We start from the raw sequence: 19,659 nt of genomic DNA, 5'->3' as shown, positions 1-19,659 counted from the left end.
GCTTCTCTTGCATGATGCATTCTAAAACTTTATTGGGAAAGTACTTACAGATTCATCGCTCAATACATCTGTTACGTCTTCACGTTTCCACAATCTACTAAAATTTTTGGGGGTACCGCAGGCATTTTCATGAACTATATCTCTTCCCATGTCTCGAAGCAAATTATGCATCATCAGCTTGTTTTGCTTAGTAACAGTTACAAGGCACCGTTGAATGAGGATATGGATTCCTATCACTGCAGCAGTGCGACCTCCATCTAATATTTGTGTTACATAGTCCTTGTCCATTCCTATAAAGAAACAAGATATATCAAGGAATATCTTTCTCTCTATATCATCTAGCCCGTCAAAACTTATTCTGAGTTTTTTTTTAATATCTCTATCATCAGGACTTCTTTCCAATTTCTCCAAATGGCTTTCCCACTCCTCTATGGGTATTTCGATCAGAAAAGACGCTACAACTTTAAGTGCTAGTGGCAAGCCTCGACAGGGACGAATTGCACGTTTTGAGAGGTCAAGATATTCTTGATTAGGATAACCACTTCCGAAGGCATGCCAACTAAAGAGCACTAGAGCTTCTTTTTCATCCATTGCTTGAACCATATATGTGCTATCCACTCCAAATTGGTCTAGCAAATGTTTATCTCTTGTTGTTATAACAATTCTACTTCCAGGACCAAACCAATCACGAGCTCCAGCTATTGCTTTTAGTTGCTGTAGATCATCTGCATGGTCAATTATGACAAGTGCTCTTTTACAGCAAAGTCTTGCTCTTATCATATCGATCCCTTTATAAACAGAGCCAACCTTGACGTCCTCCCTTTTCAAGATATCATTTAGAAGTTGTTCTTGCAAACCAACCACACCATGGTATGCAAATACGTCACTCACGTCTGCAAGGAAACTCCTACCTTCAAAGATACGTTCAAATTTGTTATAAATGGTTCTGGCAAGCATTGTTTTTCCAATGCCACCCATCCCCCAAACACCAATCATGCGAACATCTGTAGAACCTAATTTTTCAAATTCTTTAGATAATTCAATATCTAACTGATCACTCAAATCCCGCACCCGAGAAGTAATTCCAGCTGCGTAAGCAGAATAATGGTTGTGGATTGCAGTATCAGTTAAATTGCAGCTTGCAAGAACTGATTCTCTTAATGGTTCGCCTTGGCTTGGTCCTGCCTCATCTGGAGTTCTCGACAACCAATCAGGATTTGGGTCAAAATTATATAGATGAGGATCCGAATCATGCATATTTTCCTTCATAACTTTGTCCCATTCTAGATTGACCGCTGCACCCTTCACTCTCACAAAACCAACTGTAGCAAATACAGAAAGCAAGACTTTATCCCCAACTTGCAAACTGAGCCTATCGTTCGATAGTTGTCCCTGCCAAAGATAATAATCTTCAGGTTTACTGTCTGTTTTTACCGAGGCAATTGCTGGCCAGGTGTGCAAAGTAGTTCCCTGCGTTACATTTCTAACCATAATGCCAAGACCATCTTTTGGTTTTGGGTTGTCTGAAGAGTAAACGCAACACAACGTTAACCCTTTTAAATCATAACCGAAATTTTGGGGCACTTCAAAATCCACTTCATTGTCCTCATTACCGACCAACTTGAACCACTTAGGAATACGATAAATCCCTCCAAGATAAATGCCTCCAAATCCGCAAGAAGTCCATCCCTATACCATGTAGAGCCAAATTTGTGTAAGTATATTTGTATTGGTTCATGTGTATACATTGTTGAAATGTAAATTATATCCTGGTTGAAATGTGCAGGGCTTAGATTCAATCATAGAGTATAGGTCTTATATGTCCTAGATTTGTGCCAAATGTCTAGCTCATATTGCTGACACAATTGTATGGCTGAGATAACATTCTCTGCCCTGTAAAAGGAATGTTTTTGTTAGAATGAAATCAGAGTGGGAGTGTGTGCATTCCAATGATGAGTGCTCAGTAAGAAACTCTCTCTCTCATTCTCTGCAACTTTTTCCATATTCCTCTTTCCCAAGCAAAACTCTGCTATTGAAATCTCAACATACATGCGGTGGACGCGGATGTGCATCTGTGTGTGTGTGTGTGTGTGTGAGGGAGAGCAAGAGAGAGAAGGGTTGACCTGTAGGATTTTCTTTCTGAAATGGGCGGTGAGATTTGTGCAGCCTTCCATATGAATCCTTGTCACGGAGTTTAATGACTTATCCAGGCCAGGAATCTCAGTGAGTTTGTTCGAATCAGATAAATACAGTTCTCTTATACTAGACATTTCTGAAAAATCTGGCATTGTTTCCAATGCTGTGCAGCCAAACCCTCTCAGAACTTTCAGATTTGTCGGTAATTCTGGGATTGCCCGAAGTGCTCTGCAGTCATTTAAACACAAATATTCCAGCTTTGAAAGACCACTTAGACTTGGCAGTCTAGAAAAAGAATTTTGTCCACAATCTAAATGTTCTAAGGAACTTAGGCTCCCGAGATCCTTAGGGAGTTCATCATCAGTTAAACTGCTGTTTGCAAGAGCTAATTTTCTTAAAGAGTTTAAGCCACCTAACAAAGGGGGCAAAAAACCAGTTGAACTCGGGTAAGAATGGGGCAAAAAGCCAGTTAACCGTTCCAAACCACATAGAGATACACATCTCAGGTTCTTCAATTTTACTATGGAAGATGGTATTTTTGTTATAGCTGTATCGTCTGCTTCCAGTGTTCTCAATGATACCATGTCCCCTAAGCCCTCAGCCAAGTTTTCGAATCTTGAACAACCATTAAGTAGAAGAGTTTCAATAGACTTGGATCTATATAAATTCAGGGGGAGATCTTTAAGCATTTTGCAGTGTTCAAGATTTACAAAAGCAAGTCTTTTGAGATCACCAATCGATTCATGGACATCAGACAAACTCGTATAATCCAATATCAACTCCTCGAGATTTGGGACTTCTGAAAAGTCTGGTGATGTTGTTAGATCAGAAGAATGACTCAGATTAATGATTCTCAACTTCTTAAGCGACTGTTACACAAAAACAAAATTAAAATGGAAATTAAAATCCGGAAAGGTCTGATAAAAACATATGCAAAAAGAAGAGAAAGTGAACATAATGTATGTATAAAACCAGACAGAAAAAACTAACAAACTCGGTTGAGATTATTATACTTTGTAGGAGGAAGAGAAATACACAACACGAATAGACACTTATTTCTTGAGAGAATATGCTCTTTCATTTTAATTTAGTTCAACGAATAACATTGATAAAAGACCTATTTAAAAGACTTCTCTTATCACGACCCAAAACCCACTCTCACATCCTACTAATAAAATAACTGATTAAATAACAGAAAAAAAAAAGACTCAATATTGAAACTTCTTGAATGCAATAATAATGCACATTTGGCTTAGTTCTCCGACTTACTTTGCAATCCTTCCAAACAATTTTGAGTTTGCTAAACTGCAGGTCCATAGCCACTAGCTTTGTTAGATCAAAGTCGCCTGGTATCGAATCTAAAAGGAATCCATGCCAGCACAACCATCTTAAATTTTTGGAAAGAAATTTGTACTCTCCGGTGAGCTCTACATAGTTGAGCTGGAGCAATTTCAGTTTGCTCATTTTGCTAAATGCTTCAGTACTGAAACTAGCCTTTTCCGAGCTTCGCAGATTTAGAGCAAGTCCTTCAACTTTTTTAGTTCCCTATTAAAAAAAGGCACTCAGTAAGAAAAACATTGTTGGCAAATGATCTACAGACATGAAAATTGCAAGTGTTAACCGAATTCTTTATCCACAGGTTTGTTAACAAAAGCTATAATAGTACGTACACATGAAGTTTGGTTGGCAAAACATATAGTCTGGTTGATTTTGCCTGACTGAGACCGACTATATTACGTACACATGCAGGGAATTCTATCTATTAGGGGTTGGAAAACCGACTATGTTACGCATACATAGGCTTCTCTCTTGTATGATGCATGCTAAACTTTTATTGAAAAAATACTTACAGATTCGTCTTCCAATACATCTGTCACATCTTCACGGAGCCACAATCTACGCCGGTCTTCTTTGTCACCTTCTTGACCGATTGCTCTGCCCATGTCTCGAAGTAAATTATGCATCATTAGCTGGTTCTTTTCATTAACAGTAACAAGGCACCGCTGAAGGAGGACACTGATTTTTATTTCTGCTTTAAAACCACATCCATCTAATATTTTTCTGACATGGTCTTTGTTCATTCCAATGAAGAAACAAGATATATCAAGGAATATACACTTCTCATTATGATCTAGACCGTCATAGCTTATTCTCAGTTTTTTTAGAATATCTTTAGGAGGGATTTCTTCCAATTCCTGCAATTGGCTTTCCCAAACTTCTATGCTTTTTCTAAACAAGAAAGAGCCTAAAACTTTAAGTGCCAGTGGCAAACCTCCACTATAAAGAACTGCCTTTTCTGAGAGTTCAAGATATCGGTGATTAGGATAACCATTTTCAAAGGCATGTCGACGAAAGAGCTCAAGACCTTCATCTGGATTCATTTCTGGAACCGTGAAAGTTTCATTCACATGAGGTACGTTTAGAAATTGTCTATCTCTAGTAGTTATTATAATTCTACTTCCAGAGCCAAACCAATCACGACTTCCAGCTATTGCTTCGAGTTGCTCGTTTTCATCTACATCGTCGATAATTACAAGTACTCTTTTACATTTGAGTTCTTTTTTTATCACAACCTTCCCTCCATCAACACAACTTATGTGAAATTTGGTCGGTTTCTTGTTGATTTCAGCAAGAAGTAGTTGTTGCAAATAAACAAGACCATGTCTATTTGCAGTGTCCCTAATGTCTCCAAGGAAACCATGAGCTTCGAATTTATCCTTAATTTGATTATAAATGGCCTTCGCAGCTGTTGTTTTGCCCAGTCCGGGCATCCCCCAAATTCCAATCATGACAACATTTTGTGATCCACCACCTAAAAGATAATTGATCATATCATGTACACGAGAGTCGACTCCAACCGGGTGATCGGCTACCGGTAGGGGAGTTGTGGAAAGCCGTGTGATAATATTATTCTCAATAAATTCCTCGATAAACTTTTCTTCATTCCTGAAAATTGAATTCGGAAGCAAAACAAAAGACTCATTATGATGAAACATTAGATTTCTACATGTCAACTTTCTATTTATTTGCACTTATGTAAGGTCTCAATTATCATTATTAGTATTTTTATACAAACGATATTGTCCGCTTTGGGCCTCCCCTTATATTTATTGGTCCCTTTTACATGCTTTTCTATTTTGTGTTTTCTTCCTATCTCTGCAACAATTCAAAATTCCCCTCTTTCTCACCGAAACTAATTGCTTTTCTGTATGGTTTTGAATTGGATTTCAATGTTTTGGTACGATCAGGAGAAACAAAGACAAAAAAAAGGTCTAAAATATCAAACTCAACAGGGCGCAGGGAGCACAGTAAAGACTCCAAGGATGCTGAACCAAAAAAGGAGGATGGGGCAGAGGAGGAGGGGTAGAGGAAGACGGATGGGGAGGTGGAGGGGCAGGGGCAGGGGTTGGGATGTAGTTTGTGTTTTTGTTTTAACCTTATATTTTCTAAAATATTAATTTTCTTTACAAATGTTTTATGGATTTTAAGTTTTAAAATTGAAATTTCAATTTTTAATTAATATTTTGTGAAAAATAGGGTAAAGTGAGAAAAGTTTGTGTGAAATAAAAAAGTGTGACAAAAAGAGTTTCAGGGGTAAAGTGAAACTCAAATACACTCAAGGGATATGTGAAAAAAAAAAGAGTTTCACTAAAACACCCAAAATGGAGGTTGAAATTATAAAAAAACCCAACACCCAAAACACTTTATAAACACACCCAAAACCCATCATTACACACACTCAAAACCCATTTATAAACACACCCAAAAAGTTGACTTTGGGGTTGATTTTGGGTGTGTTTCTATGTTTAAATAGTGCTTGGGTTTTTTTATAAATATATGTCTAGGATTGGGTTTATTTATAAATTTGTAAAAAAAAAATAAGCATTTTTGTTATAGTAAAAACTATTAAAAAGAGATTTTCTATTTAAACCCCGCACTTCTCTTTGTTCACCCCAATACTTAAATAATTAAGCTGTAAGTTTTATTATTGTATAAAAAGACAAAAAAGGTCATCCAACTTAATAATTAACCCTAGTACATCTATACACACACCCCCACACACCCCACCACTCTTTATATTAAGTTTTAAAAACCTCCTTCCAACTTCATGTTTACAAACTCTCTCTCTCTCTCTCTCTCTCTCTCTCTCTCTCTCTCTCAACTCAAAAATACCCAAGTGTTAGAATTCCAGTTACAGTTCTTGGAGAGAGATAAAGTTGTTCTCTTTCTCTAGAAAATATTAAATTTCAGATTTGTGGTTTCATTTGTTTGTGTTTTTTTTTGCTGAGAACAAAGAAAATTGTGGGATTTAAATAAAAAAATATCTTTTAGTTTTTATTTTTTTAGTTTGGGGTGTATTTAAGGGTAGTTTGGGAAGATAGTGGGGTTTTTTTAGAAATTGTGAAAATTTAAATTAAAAGTTGGGGTGAACTTAGAACATGGGGTGAACTAAGAGAAGTGTGGGGTTTAAATAGAAAATCTCATTAAAAATTAAGTGGACAAAAGAGGAGTGGGAAAATTATGTGCCTATGAATATTTTAAATCATTTAATGGAGTTATATTTAATATATTATATAATCAAAACAATGTTCTCTAGTATTTCATTTATAATTTACATTTACATATATTAATATGTTTGATTAGGTTAAACCTAAGGATAAATATTTATTTTTATATTTTTATATTTTTTTCATTATCAAAACCAATCATCCAATCAAATATCAATTAGATCAGATTGGATTTAAACATCTAACATGATGAGATTGGATTGAAAAAATCACAATCCAATCTATATTGGATCGGATGCGGATTGACTTAATTGTATTGGTTTCGAACCGATGTACACCCCTATGGGTGCTGCGTATATTTTTTTTTTTCTTTTAACTTTCATGATTAGTTTTATTTTTCTTTGAAATAAGTATATAGGAAATGACAAGTCTTGACCGAGAAGTGGATGAAATGTAAGGAATTTAAAAATACGGGGTACATTGACCAAAAAAAAAATCATTTGTATTCTTAATTGACTAAATAAAAGTACAAGAGGAATTCGAAAATTGAGTGATATTTCAAGGGCAATTATGCAGTTTACTCTTTAAGTATGATAACATCTTGATTATATTTTTTATTATGCAAACGATATTTTACTTTAATCTTATGTAAAATATGAGGAGGGGGATTTGAACTCAGGTCCAGAGTCAGGAGCATATCTATTTTTACCAATTTGGCTAAGTCCATGTATGCTAAAAAGAATGAGAACTTAACACGAACACTAAATAGCTAAAATATATATTCCCGATAATGTTTTTCTCCCATAAAATCTTAACCAAATAATTTAAAATTTTATGAATCTTAATCACTAGAAAGTTAAAACATATCATCATGAATCTAGATCAAATTATTACCTATAGAACATATACACAAACATATCATCATGTAACCGATTTTGCCGAATTGACCGATTTCCGAGACAATTTTTTCTTTCATGTTTTCAAACTTAAAAGTATCACTCAAAATGTATTTGGTTTTGTAAAGTACCAAAATCCACCCAATTTTTATGAATCACTAAATTTTTTTACCAAATTTGGTAATTACCAAAAGAACTCAGATTTTGTAGAGATCTGCATATAAGTTTCTAAACATAAAGATATATATATATATATATATATATATATATGTACTAAAACTATACACATAAATCCTATCATAGTAGCTTTCACCAATACTGAACTAGTAAGTAGTATTAATATATGCGTATAGTAAAAGTCTCCTAATAAAAATATGGGCGACAAAGAAATACTGAACAATAAATTTGTTTGATAACTAATTTTAGTTTTTTTTTTTAAATGGAAAATTGTTTAAAAGTATATTTAAAATTCGAAACTGGAGTGTAATGTCTGTTTTTATTTATTTATTAAAGTGCAATGTATGTTTGATAATGTAAATTTGGTGAAAAAAGAAAGGGCGACAAAAAAATATAACGAAAACTGCAAAAAAAAAAAAACAAACAAACAAACACTTTAAATTTGTTTTAAAAAATAAGGGTGATTTTGAACTAGTTTTCACTTTTTAAAATTTATAAAAATAAAAAAAATAAAAAATAAATAAAAACAGAAGACGAAAATTGTTACCAAACATAGTTTCGGTTTCAATTTTCAAAAAAAGTGAAATGAAAATTGAAAACTAAAACGGGGCCTTTGTATTCCAGTAATCAGGTAATTAAGGAGATCATATTCCAAGGAAATCACTGATTACCTGTCCGCAGTGTCTACGCGAACCGCGGCACACATATTCGCAGCTTCAGTAAGAGCCTTTCTCCACTCCTTTACCACCTCATCTTTATGTCGGATGGTATGTTCCTGAAAATCAGATGCCAAAGTACCAGTCTGATGCCTGAAGTCTGAAGGATCCACGTTGTAGAATATTGGCAAAACGATTTGATTCAGTGTTCTTCTACACTCCATGATCTTCACCAGCTCTTGAAGACACCAACTGGAATCTGCATACCTCGTTGAGAAGACAATTACAGACATCTTGGACTTTTCGATTGCCTGCAATAGTTCTGGTTTTATATCTTGCCCGATTTTTAGATCGTTCTCGTCCATAAAAACTTCGTATCCCCAGCTTTGTAATGCCTTGTGAAGGAGGGACGTGAAGCCATTTCTCGTGTCCTCACCTCTGAAGCTCAAGAATATGTGGTATTTCCATTGTATTGAGGAGGCTTCACGCGCTGCCCTGGAACCCATGAGCTTGAACTCTGCAGCTGCTCAAAATGGCAAAAGTTGAACTGAACGACCTGTTTCGTGATTGTTGTTTTTCTTGGCAGTGGTTGTGTGTTGCAGCAAAGGTATAATACTGAAACACCCAAGTCAAGTCAAGCTCTTCGAACGTTTCAAAGCCACTTTAATATTTTATTCACTTTATGTACGATATGTTTTGTTTATTGCCCATGCTTGGTGTTATCTTGATGGTGGAGTTGCTGGGTTCCTTCGTTGCTGGTGCAGATTGGTGATTCTCCTTCCATGTGGCGGCAGCTAGGGTTTTCTGACGTTTGTTTGTTTTGTTGGGCTTTTGTTTATTCTGGCTTGGGCTTTTGTTACTTTTTTCATTTTATTGGATCTTGTTTATTGTGTGTAGTTGGGCCTTTTGCTATGGGATTGTGTTTGTGATCCTACGTCATTTGGCTATCTACCGTAAATTCATTATCTAATGAATTTCACGTTGACCAAAAAAAAAAAAATAGTCATGCTAACTGTAGCTAATTTTGTATAGCTTTCGGCAGAGTGCTCTCTAGTCTCTAGGAGCAAAAGATGTTCAGTTTTTTATTCCTCTGCATTCTATTGTTTAATCTTAACGCTTGATAGATTGTGCAGCTAAAGTTTGTGAGTGTGCATAGGTTGAATCAATATTCCAACAATTTTCTGTCCCTCCTAGCTGCACGATCTGCTGGACGGCTAAAATTGAAGGTCCGCGTTAAATTGGGAGGAAAACGACGTACATGATAGCAATGCATTGTCTGCAAAATTAAGGATAAAAATAATCTTGTCAGTTGTATACGTTACAACAAAGTTCCAATGTCCCTTATTTATATGAAAAGTTGTACTCTTAGAAGTCAAGTGCTGTGTCTATATATCTCTTGGATTTGGATACAACTGAGGTTATGAATCCTACTAATGAAGTTGTGAGGTTATGAATCCTATTAATGAAGTTGATCATGTTGATTTAGATGGTGATACACAAGATTTAGAAGATATTCATGTTATTGATGATATTTCACCAAACTCAACAAATGGTCAAAAGAGAAGAAATCGTGCATCAAATTCTTATGATATTCTTCCTACAAAGAAAAGAGGTTCTGTCAAAGATGTTATTGCTGATTCAATTGCTAGAATGGCTTTATCATTTGAAGAGTTTATCTGTGCTGATGCTAAGAACCTTGATCAAGCAGAGATATATGCTGAAGTACAAGCAGTACCAGGTCTTAGTGAAAATGAACAACTCAAAGCATGTGCTTGGCTAATAGAAAATGACAAACAATTTCAGATGCTGAAGTCACTCCCAATTATTGAGAAAAAAAAAAAAAAAGAGTATGTTGCTGATGTTTATTGCACGTGGGGAATGATTTGGTTTGCTATTATGCTTTGTTTGTTTAAGTTGAGTTATTTAGTTCATCAAACGATATGTTATTTTATACTTCGAGGAATAACTTCTATGTCGGTTATCAGTTTTTTTGTTCTTTCTAAATATTTAATTTGTCATTTATAATTCACATGAGTTATCCAAACATTGAAATTTTCAATTTCTGTCATTTACAAAATTCCACATATATAAATCCAAACACTGAAATCTTCAATTGCCAGAAATGTAAATGAAGGAAATCTAAATTCTGTCATTTTAGAATTCCATGTAATTTGCAATTCCTTCATCCAAACGGAGCAGGAAAAATCACCATTTTGATCACAAGGAGGACCGTTTATATGCTAAGTGTGATACTTTACAAACAAAATGACTTACTAATTATATAACTAGCCCCTCTACATGCACTCCTAGCTATAAAAGAGGCCATTTTTTCCATCATGGCACTGCGTGCGACTTGAAGTTCTGCTTAAAAATTCATGCATGTTGAGAGCCTATTTTTTCTCCATTCATTCGCCAAGGTATATAACTATATATAGTAAAAATGAATTCAGAAAATTGCAGAACATTTGAGAAGATCATAAACTATATTTAGGAGAATTAGACGAATACCCTTTTGTGGAGGATGTTACAAATTGAAAGCCATCTCTGTAAACTTATTACATAAATTCTTTAGGCATACACACTTAGAATCACATCAAGAAGAAAAACTATCAAAACACAACAAAATATTAATAGCAACAGTACATACCTAAAGATGTCATTGATAAAAAGTTCAAAAGAAAGTCTACTCTTTGTAGATTCCTTATGTTCAACCAACAATAGGGACTAGATGTTTTGAAGGACACTTACTAAGAGAGCAGGGACCTCCTTTTATGTTGATACAAAACCCTAATTAAATCCACCTATTAAAGACATTAAAAGGGTTTCCTTGGTATCATATACATTTCCTTATTCACACCTCATAAGGACTTTCAGGATATTCGTCATTGAAGTGTATTGGACTCTTCTTTATACATACCAATCCCTAACCTCACTTGAATAAGAATCCACCTTCTGGTGACTAAGTCGAACTCGATTCCCCCCTTACTCAATATCACTTTTGCATTAAAATGCTTCGAGACAGCAATTTAATATAAAAAAGATAAAATAGTGTTCGGGGCTGATTTCATCACAGCCAAAATATGGATGGTATGAGTTTATTAGAAAATGACATGCTTCGGGTCTGGGTTATTTATAGAAAGAAGCCCAATTTGTTTCTTGATTTATTTAGGAGACCCATATTTAAAAGGAAACTTTTTAGTGTCGGTCATCTTTTTGTCAAGTGTGGTCATTTGATAAGATTTCATAAAAATTTGCATGCAACTTGCGTAGGAATTACAATCGAATTGACTTTAGGTACAGAGGTAAATGCTTTTAGTCACTTGAGTTACTATTTAGAATATCTTTATTTTAAGGCTTGCGATATAAATAAGATTCATATGTCCGAAAAATAAGTACTCTTTAACTACTTGAATTACTAGCCTTTTTTTATATAGTGAAAATTTTAGGCTTGCGATCCGTTCAATTTCCTTTTGAAAGCAAAACTTCAAGAGTGCTGCTAAATGAACCCTAAAATTAACTGAGTACACCCTACTACAAAAGTATATATTGAATTACTGATTTACTCTAATATAAAATGACCAAAAATGATATATGGAATTGTGAAACAAATATAATTTTAATAAGTACACCCTACTAACAATATTCAACTCTAATCAAGAAATTACTTGGTGTCCATCTTTATGATCTGCGAGTCAGAATCACTTGGAGCAGATGAAGCTAGCCTTGGACAACTTTTAGAAGGGTGCTTTTGACTTGGTTGTTATCAATGTCGAGGGTTTAGGGGCTATTAGGGATATTTTTAGTAGTTCAATAGGGTGTAATTAGTTAATTTGACATTTTAATTAAAATATTACGGTGTACTTATATTATAGAGTATACTCAGTTAATTTTAAGATTCGTTTTAGCAGCAATCAATTTCAAATGGACACTTCCAAATTTAATTATATAGTGTATGTCCTCGCAAGAAAACAAATGAATGGCCCTAATATATATCTTTCACTGAGAACGTGTCAGTCATTGGGCACGGTCCCGCTGCCACCTCTGCACTTGCGCAACGGCTTTTGATACAAACAAGCCCCGCACTTATCCTTGTTTTTCTCTCTCTCTGTTTTGGCTAGGCTCAAGCTCAACTCATTGTCTCTCTGTCCTGCTCTGTAAGTTTTCTGATTTTCTTCTTTAACTCATATTGCTTTCGTTTTCCGGTTATACCTGGGATATCTGCATTGGTCATTTTAAAATTATTGGTTCGATTCTCTCTAGCTTTATTTCTTAAAGTTTTCCTATTGGATGATGTTAATTTTTCTTTCTATCGCCTCGGCCTCCCTCTTCACCAAAATAAATAAATAAATTCCTACTGGATGCATTTGATGGTTCCTTGCCTGATTCTATGACATTTAAGAGATGTGGGTTTTCTGGGTTTTTCATAAATTTTGTCCAGAGATGGAGTTTGTTGTGGTCTGTTGCGGTTAACGTATTCGGATGTGGTTGAACATTTTTTTTTCTTTCTATTTTTTTGGGTTTTGTTCACTCTTTACTCTTATTGTCTCTTCCTGAAATTTATTTTAGTTATCATATAGGTTGATTGGGTCAGGCCTTGAAACCTTCTTTAGCTTACTTCATCGTTCTATTGAATTATTTTCTGGGAAGAATCTCGCTTCACCAACTTGAATGGAAAAGTACCAAATTTTATGAGAAGTGTAGTTGATAATAAATGAACAAGAATTCTCTTATCTTTAGGATGGAAATTTGCATAATTTAAAGTCTCCAAAGTCTATGTTGTTTAGGATCTGACTGATAATCTGCATGTCTTATTTTTCTTTTTTACAATTAAAGAGAGAGGAGGCAGATGAAGATGAGATTAGAGAAAAGAGGTGAAAGCTGAGGGAGAGAGGACATAAAATAGTTTTTAAAATAAAAACTAAAATCAATATCATATGCTTTTTGGTTTTTTAATTTTAGCTATCTAGTCACCCCCCAACATCTCTCATTTCTCTCTCTAAAATAGGAAGTGAAAACAAAAACTTTATGGGACCACAAATGCCGTAGGTATCATTTTCATCTAGTGATGTTAAAGTATTGCCGAAGTTGTTAAAATGAAAATCTATTGCATCAACCTCTATTGGTCATTTACCACACCCCCAGATAGTGAAAATTAGAAAGGTATATGAAACACTTGAAAGATGCTAATTTCTGGCACTGGAAACTAGATGATATTTTGCTTTCATACTTGTTTACTTTGAATTTCATTTAGTGTGATGTTAAAATTTTAAGACAAAGCTCGAATAAGAACTACTAATCAAAGTTTACGTGGTTTGTCTCTTTTTGTACTTTGGTGTAAAGTTTCCGACTTACATTAGAATAATCGGGCTGGAGAAGTTTTTAATTGTGTGGTTTGTCAAAAAGTATCAGGGAAATTACTGCCTGCACTTTTACATTTTTCTTGCATGATGGCCATCTAGCATATTCTTTTTTTATCACTTTATTTTGTTCTCTTGTTTCCTTTTCTGTTCTTTTTGAAGGATTTATTGATTATGCAGGATATCAGGAACTCAAATGAAGGCTACAGAATGTCTTGCAACTTGTGGACAGATAGTTGATCAGAAAAGGCACTGATACCCATGGATGTGATGGCATTGGTTTCTGAATTACCAACTAACATAATAATCTTAGTGACTAGGCCTTTTTCACTTTTCAAGCTGTTATGCTTGTTTGGCATAAAAACTACTTTTATTATCGTTCATACATGCATAGAGTTGATGAAGGCATCAGTCTGCTTCCATGTGATCCTATTCTGGAGAATAACGATGTGGACATTTGCACTTATATCTCTGCCTGGGCGAGTTTTAACTGCCTTAGAGAGGGAGAGGCAGGTCAGTTTCATCTGCTTTCAGTAACTTTTAGTCTCCAATTTTGAATACAAACCTGATTTCTGAATTTTTATTTGGTGAAAATGGCGCATTGAGCATGTCATATCTTCTAAAGGGAGTCGACTGACATGTTGTTTGGTATCGACTGACATGTTGTTTGGTACTTATTACAAAAAATATCAAATATAAGGATTCAGAAAAATGGGCATTCTAGCCACATGATTTTTTTTCCTTTCTTTGTCGGTTTTCTTTCTTAACTATTTATTATTATATATTGCTTTATTCCTTGGGTGATTGAGCATAATTTTTCTACTAAAATCTCAAACTAGTGAATGTTCACTCATTTTGTGTAACAAAAGTTTAGGTCAAAGAGAGAAGAATTAAGTTGCCCATGCAACTCAGGTTTAATTAAGGACCCATGAACCAAAGAGGTAAAACAGATGGAAACAGGGTTGAAGGGAGGGTTTTGAAGAAAAAGAAGGAAATTGCATGCTATTTTGAGTACGTTTTATGTACAAGCAGGAAGAATAAATATACATGAGTTGGCCAATATGTAGAAACTGAAGGATAAAAGGATAAATTTGGTGAGAATGCTCATCCTTGTGTTTTTTTGTGCAGAAGTTACTGTAACCATCCTTGTAGTATGCTTCTGATACAGCACTAACTGTATACTGCAAATAATTTATTTAACTGTCAAAGCTGTCAAATTGGTTGCATGTGTGAGTGCATGCGTACACTTCTTGTGTCTCTTTAAAAACTCTGTAAGGTTAGTTCTATTCGAAATTAAATCTTCATTATGCAGGTTAAATCTTTCCTTATTAGACTCTGTAAGGTAATTATATTTGGAATAAAGCATGTAAAGATAATGGGTGCTTAGATTTGTGCACTAGCTGCAGACCAGGATGATGGTTTTTGTTTGTTTACTATGCCTGTTCTTTCTTTTCTTGATGGTTATTTGCAGTTGTTTGGCTCTTTGTTTTTGTTCCTACTTGCAATTTCGTAGATTTTTTTTTTCCGGTTTATTCCACTGTATTAATCTTTTATCTTGTTATTATAGTTCCTATATTACACATTCTCACAGTATGCCTGACTTATGAGAATTATTGCTATGCAAGCAGCTGGAACGGCATTTACTTGATATGCAAATTGAGTTGGAGAATCTGGCATGGGATAGGAAAGAACTTCAGGAACATCTACAAACAGCCATTAAAGAACAAAAAATGATGGAGTTGATATTAGCAGAACTTGAAGAGGAGCATGACAAGGCCATTGCTAAAATTGAACTGCTAGCAAGCGAGGTAAAGATTTTATCATCCTCTTGCATGCAACCAGAGTGGTGGTCCATTGATCCGAACTTTCAAATTTTTAGATCCCATTCAACATTCATCCATAAAATGAGCAGAAAGGGAAATCATGAAGACAGAACAATATGGTTTGGATCACTGGATCGTGTTAAGGTTTGGGTACACATGCAGTCCCTTCTGGTTCTTATAAAAAGTGATCCTTCTTAATGAATTTCTTCTGAAACTAATTGCCTAAGTTCAATGATTAACCATATGCAAACTACAGACAGAGACCAAAAACCTTCATGTGCTTTTACTACTGAGATTGAAAACAATGCTGTATACACTACATGAACAATGAAGATCCTTGCTTCAGCATTAAATAAGATCATGTAACAGATTAGGGTATGATTTCTCAGTTCTTAAAGAAAACACTAGAAGAAGTTACACTCAGGTTTCTTGCAATGGGACTTTAGATTGTGTCTTTCTATACATAGACATAATTATGCCCTTATCGAATACTGACCCTTGTATGTGCTCTGACAGTTACACGATCTGAAAACTGAAAATCTTCGGCTAAGAGAAATTCAGGGCAAAGGATATTGGAAAAATAAAGGTCGAGATGAAACAGGCAATGTCAAGGACTTAGCCATTGCTGACTATGGCATTCCCTATGGGATCCCGTCATGGAAATCCCATTATGATGGAAGCGGTATGATCCTCCAAGACCTTCTGATGCACAAAGATACTTGGGGAGACGAGAGCAAAACTAAAACAGAGTTGCTCAGAATCTTAAGAAATGAATCAATATCTAGTGGGCCTATACATCCTGTTATGCCTGAAATCAACCACAGAAATTTAGATATGAGTGAAGTTTTGGACCAGCGAAGGGGTATTGCAATCAAACAGAGTCTTTTCAGTGCAGTGTTATCACTTTTGGTTGGAATAATTGTTTGGCAAGCTGAAGACCCTTGCATGCCCCTCGTTGTTGCTCTCTTCACCGTAGTTGGTATGTCATTGAAGAGTGTGGTTCAGTTTTTCTCCACCATAAACAACAGACCTGCTTCTGATGCTGTTGCTCTCTTAAGCTTCAACTGGTTCATACTTGGCACGCTTACCTACCCGACATTGCCGAAGGTAGCTCATATGGTGGCCCCAGTGGCATTAAATTTTGTGGACCGAGCATTGAGCTTGCTTGGTTTCTCTTTTTTCCTAGCTTAAGTCTCCCGGCGTTTTCATACACTGCATGTACTATAGACCCTGAAATATGAAGTTTTGTTTGTTGTATATACAAGGTTTACACTTTGTACAGTAAAGCGTGTTCTGATATTCAGTTTTTCCTGGTGCATTTTCTTGTATCTTTCACATTTCTGTTGACCAACTGTGATTTTGGCAACCTTAGGCGATGAAGATAAATCCGATGGGACAGCCATGTGGCATAGTCTAATTTAACGTTTATTCGAAATTCTGACGTAAATGCAAGCTTTTAAAGTAAATGTAACTACAGTTGTGCTAGCAACAGTCGTCCACGACGTCACAACAATGTAGAAAAGTTCAACAATTAAGGATAAGTTCAACTAAGGATGTCACAACAATGTGGAAAAGTTCAACAATGAAGGATAAGTTCAACAACTAAGGATTTACCTGGCAAAAAGTCCAACAATCAAGGGTCTGTTCCAAGTTCGAGGCATAAATCTAGGGTGTAAATTGGTTGGCTTGTACAATTTAAGTTTGATTCATGTTCGGCTTGTTAGAAAAATGAGCCGAGCTGAGTAAACTAGCTTGAGCTTTAGTTTACTCAGCTCATGAAGCTGGTGAGCAACTCGTAGTTCTTTCACGAGAAAGCTCGAGTTTGATTTGAGCTCGGCTCGTTCCTTAAAACGTGGCTCAGATAGACTTGGGAATTTTGCATCAGAGTATTAGGGTAATGCGGAATTGTGGATAACAATGGATGGCAGATATTGAAGAGGGGACGCATCAATAACGTTATTGCAGGAATGATGCACACGTAGGTGAATGGATAAAGGACTGAAGCACACATAAGTATATAGATTATAGAGGCTGCTAAGTTTGATTTGCTCATCCATTTTGGAATTTGATGGTATGAGCTGACGCAGTGCTTTCTTTTATCCTCTAGTCATAGAGGCATCTGTCTGGCTAAGGACTCTTTTTTGGGTTAGTTTTTCTGCTTTACCAAAACTGTAACCCAAAAAAAAACTGTTGTCCCAAAGGAGAATCGTGTCTGACTTTCCCATCTTAATCTGTGCTGTTAAATCTGCAAGTGAACTTGTGTAATGCCTATTTCCTTCTTTATAAATATAGCTACACTACACAACATTGGAAACGGCAGAAATACAGCAGTCTATTTATCAGGGTTGAACCTTCTCGCATTAATTTGTAGCTGTAGGGTGGTCCCTATATAGGAAAAAGGTCCAGAGTGGACAACCTTTTCTTAGTTTTCTAAGCTCATCATAGTATCTTATACCCAATTTCTCATATTGGGTCCTGATACTTGTAGTGGTTAAGACTTGCGATATTTTTCTTCTGCTCCAATGCACATGCCCAAAATGTTCAAAATCAAGTGGATTTTGAGGTAGACTGTCAATTAGGGGTAGGAACGGTTGGGTTGGTTTCGATCCTAACTTTTAACCCAACTCATAAATGACAGTTTATGATTTTTTGGGTCCAAGATTAGCTTATTATTAGGCTAACTCAAACTAATTGAATTCTCTTGTGATCAAGTTAGGTGACCCGAAATTATGCACACCTAAAGTGTGGTTGGGGTCTACGGGTTGAGTTGCATCAGTTTTGGTCTCAACTTGTAACCCAATCTATACATAAATGTTTATGATTTCTTAGGCTCAAGAACTGCTCATTATTAGGCCAATCCAACTCTCTTGTAATAGGGTGAGACGGTTCGGTCATATTGAACGAAAAACATAACCAAAATTGTGCCCATCCCTACTCCCTATCTCTCTTTCCTCCTCTCTTCCATCTGCGGTTGCCAAATGGGTCTTAATTTAAACTACACATAATAGGCTTTTGACTAGTTCTTGAAAAAGAAAAATGAAAAAATATAAAAGATGATAATTAATTAAATTTACATAACAATAACAATACTAGCAACACATAACAAAACAGGTGTAAAACACCATAATACTAGTAATAACGTTTGTAGCAACTATACCCAACTTATAACATGAAGCCTTGTTTGTGGAAATTTATTGAGGGGTGTTTTTTATTTTTACTTTAGTAATAGTTCATGACACCACACTTTTATATGTGTTAACAGTTAACTATTAATTCACCTTTTATAACTATGAATACATTTTTTATGACTCTTAAATTACTATTTATAATTGTTAATAACTTTTATTACTATTGTTGACGTATGATCTCCACTGAGCCGATTGACTAATGGCATGACTCAATCATGCGTTACCAATGCCATGAACATACAGAGTGACAAATGGGGTCCTTGCCCTTGCCGTGCTTGTCCCTTGCCATGCCCTATTTTTTAGGTTTTGATATTGTCTATTTTTCAAAGTTCACTACCATAAAATTCTATTTCAACTTCAATTAACTCAAGACTCCTCACTTAAAAGAATGAGTAACAAGTCTCATCCATCATAATATTTGTGAATTTCATTGGGAAGAAATTAACCTCATTGTCTTTTTTTTTTCTTTTTTCTTTTTTAAATATCAAAAAGAGCAACTTAATTAGATAACCTTCAACAATACAACTAAGACATCAACGTGACATTCAAAGCATTAAGGTTAAATGAGCAACAAAACTAACACACTAACCACATCAGCATGATCTCAAGTGAAGCCCACATAACCCAAAAGAACCAAAACCCTAAAACAACCAATAACCCTAAATGAACACTATTACCACCACCTAGAGAAAAAGTAGCCATCAACCCACCGCACCTAGCCTTTAAGTGAATAAAAATCATGTGATCGGGAAGAAAACATGGTTTCCAACGATCTAAAGTGTGTATAACAATGAAGAAATAACTTGGTATTTATCTCATTAAAATGATTATTAAATTCTTGAAGTTGTTTATCAATGACCATGTAAAAGAGATTAGCACAATAATAAGGAAGGTTTGTTATTTCCCCTACTCTACGAT

General features: G+C 35.2%; 2 protein-coding genes across 3 annotated transcripts; one reads left to right on the top strand and one right to left on the bottom strand.

The window, feature by feature from the left end:
* Positions 1 to 6: 6 nt before the first annotated feature.
* On the bottom strand, positions 7 to 8,896 carry LOC103336752 (TMV resistance protein N-like). The gene is made up of 5 exons (XM_089041573.1): positions 8,389 to 8,896; positions 3,987 to 5,082; positions 3,406 to 3,681; positions 2,124 to 3,005; positions 7 to 1,689 (listed from the first exon to the last, which is right to left on the bottom strand). The coding sequence occupies exons 1-5, from the start codon at positions 8,877 to 8,879 to the stop codon at positions 22 to 24; spliced, it is 4,413 nt and encodes a 1,470-aa protein (XP_088897699.1). The 5' UTR covers positions 8,880 to 8,896; the 3' UTR covers positions 7 to 21.
* Positions 8,897 to 12,278: 3,382 nt separating this feature from the next.
* LOC103336688 (coiled-coil protein) lies at positions 12,279 to 16,871 on the top strand. Of its 2 annotated transcripts, none has more exons than XM_008239779.2 (4): positions 12,279 to 12,527; positions 13,911 to 14,243; positions 15,359 to 15,538; positions 16,070 to 16,871. In XM_008239779.2, exons 2-4 carry the CDS (start codon positions 13,992 to 13,994, stop codon positions 16,742 to 16,744), a joined length of 1,107 nt encoding a protein of 368 aa, XP_008238001.2. In that variant the 5' UTR covers positions 12,279 to 12,527; positions 13,911 to 13,991; the 3' UTR covers positions 16,745 to 16,871. The 2 variants fall into 2 exon arrangements, with proteins under 2 accessions (XP_008238001.2, XP_016651439.2); XM_016795953.2 differs by lacking the exon at positions 12,279 to 12,527 and adding an exon at positions 12,552 to 12,617.
* Positions 16,872 to 19,659: the final 2,788 nt, after the last annotated feature.

The sequence above is a fragment of the Prunus mume genome, linkage group LG7, assembly GCF_029339155.1.
Source record: "Prunus mume cultivar Tortuosa linkage group LG7, ASM2933915v1, whole genome shotgun sequence".
NCBI lineage: Eukaryota > Viridiplantae > Streptophyta > Magnoliopsida > Rosales > Rosaceae > Prunus > Prunus mume.
This window is presented reverse-complemented; position numbering and strand designations above follow the sequence as displayed.

Coding starts and splice junctions, on each gene's coding strand:
- LOC103336752 (XM_089041573.1), bottom strand. CDS start 8,879: ATGGGTTCCAGGGCAGCGCGTGAAGCCTCCTCAATACAATGGAAATAC. Junction 5,083..8,388: donor CGCGTAGACACTGCGGACAG/GTAATCAGTGAT, acceptor TTCAATTTTCAG/GAATGAAGAAAAGTTTATCG. Junction 1,690..2,123: donor TCAGAAAGAAAATCCTACAG/GTCAACCCTTCT, acceptor TACATGGTATAG/GGATGGACTTCTTGCGGATT.
- LOC103336688 (XM_008239779.2), top strand. CDS start 13,992: ATGGATGTGATGGCATTGGTTTCTGAATTACCAACTAACATAATAATC. Junction 14,244..15,358: donor CCTTAGAGAGGGAGAGGCAG/GTCAGTTTCATC, acceptor CTATGCAAGCAG/CTGGAACGGCATTTACTTGA. Junction 15,539..16,069: donor TTGAACTGCTAGCAAGCGAG/GTAAAGATTTTA, acceptor GTGCTCTGACAG/TTACACGATCTGAAAACTGA.